Source organism: Arachis ipaensis, chromosome B8 (assembly GCF_059453495.1).
Source record: "Arachis ipaensis isolate K30076 ecotype BB chromosome B8, ASM5945349v1, whole genome shotgun sequence".
NCBI classification, from domain to species: Eukaryota; Viridiplantae; Streptophyta; class Magnoliopsida; order Fabales; family Fabaceae; genus Arachis; species Arachis ipaensis.
The window spans coordinates 79,655,164-79,656,949 of NC_142443.1; the positions used below are offsets into that span (position 1 = coordinate 79,655,164).

The 1,786-nt window shown below is 46.3% G+C and overlaps 1 protein-coding gene across 1 annotated transcript; it reads right to left on the reverse strand.

The window, feature by feature from the left end:
- Positions 1 to 640: 640 nt before the first annotated feature.
- LOC107611102 (uncharacterized) lies at positions 641 to 1,417 on the reverse strand. The gene is made up of 2 exons (XM_016313063.1): positions 1,079 to 1,417; positions 641 to 997 (listed from the first exon to the last, which is right to left on the reverse strand). The coding sequence occupies exons 1-2, from the start codon at positions 1,415 to 1,417 to the stop codon at positions 641 to 643; spliced, it is 696 nt and encodes a 231-aa protein (XP_016168549.1).
- Positions 1,418 to 1,786: the final 369 nt, after the last annotated feature.

The window sequence follows — 1,786 nt, forward strand, 5'->3', positions numbered from 1 at the left end:
AAGTGATAGTAAAAGGCAATTACCATCACAAGTGAGTATGATAATGGGGATAGGAATTCCAATTATCAATCCTTGCTAGGAATTTTCTTAATTATTAGTTTATTTTCTTGCCTTTTCCATTTACATTCCTTGTTCAACATTTAAAAATCCAAAAATATACTATCTCATAACCAATAGTAACATACTTCCCTGCAATTCCTTGAGAGACGACTCGAGGTTTAATACTTCGGTTAATTGTATTCGGTTTGCTTAAGTGATAAACAAATTAAATTTGATTGAGGTTTAATTGTCGGTTTAGATCTATACTTGCAACGCGATTATTTTTGTGAAATTCTTTACCAATGATTTCTCCCTCATTAGAGGCTCCTTGGATGGAGCCTTGGGATTTCCCGCTGACACGGCTAGGACCTTGGCATCCTTCTTTACTGCCGACTTTGACTTGGGGGTGCATCTCGTCCTACCACGATGTTAATGACTACCGTCGAGGCGTTGTTAGGGTTCTCATTGGACGTTTTCCTTGGCTTTTTGGCGTGGCTTCGGTCCTCTTCAAATTGTTCACATTCTCTTCTTCTCGGCTCCCTTATGAACTGAGAGAACTCAGTCAACTTGCCTTCACGAATAGCCTGTTCCAAGGCGTCTTTTAGGTCAACACAGTCCGAGTCTTGTGACTAAATCCTTCGTGATAGTCACAGTACAAGCTCTTGTTGCCACCTGTCCCGTCATTCAGTTGTCGAGGTTTTGATAGGATGCCCTTATCCGCTATTTGTTGATAAACCTCCACTATAGGAGCCATGAGGTGGGTATAGTTCGTGAACTTCCCCAGCCAAGAAAACGGCTTGGACTGCTTCTCTGATGCCCCTTCCTTTGGTATCTCTCTTGGTTTGTCTGCATATACTGGTTGGCGGCGAGGTAGGTTGGTCGACTGCTGCTTATTGGTTGCCACCACTTGGCTAACTTCCTCATCATTGATATATTCTCTCGCCACATTCTGGATCTCCTACATGTTCCAGACGGGCTTGGTGGTAAGGTCTTTCCTGAAGTCTTCGTTTAGTAGGCCACTTGTCAAGCACAAACTAGCCACTGAATCGGTCAGACCGTCGATTTCCAGACACTCGTCATTGAATCTATCCAAAAACTTCCTGGTTGGCTCCACAGCTTTCTGGTTGATACCCAATAGGTTGATCGGGTGTTTAGCCTTGGCGATGCGTGTGGTGAACTGTGCTAAAAAACTGCAAGATATATCCGCCAAGGCCGTAATGGACTCTTGCAGAAGCGCGTTAAACCACCATATCGCTGGGCCTACCATCGTTATAGGGAAAGCTCGACATTGGACCGCGTCACCAACAACTTCTAGGTTCATCCTGGCCTCAAAGGCTGCCAGATGTTCCTGAGGGTCCTTCGTCCCGTCGTACCTCATGTCTATGGGCTTGTCAAAATTCTTCAGCAGCCGAACCTTCAGGATTAAGGGACAAAAAGGGGTCACACCCATGATGATGGGGTCTCGTCATTTTCTCGCTTTCTCTCTATGGGTCTCTCCATGTTCTTCCGACCTGTTTTGGGTAGTATGTGATGGAGCGTCAGCTTGCATTCTTTTGTTGTTTCTCTGGGGGCTCCTTCCCCTTGGTTCTGACCTCCTTAGGGAAGATCGGGTACGAGATAGACTGGGACGAGAGTCTCTACTGTGCTCGGACCGATTGCGGTCCCTCGCCGCCAGCTCTCTTTTGAGGTTCTGCACCCGGTGGCGCAGTTCCTGAGTGATCTTTACACTGTCGTCACCTGTACCTCC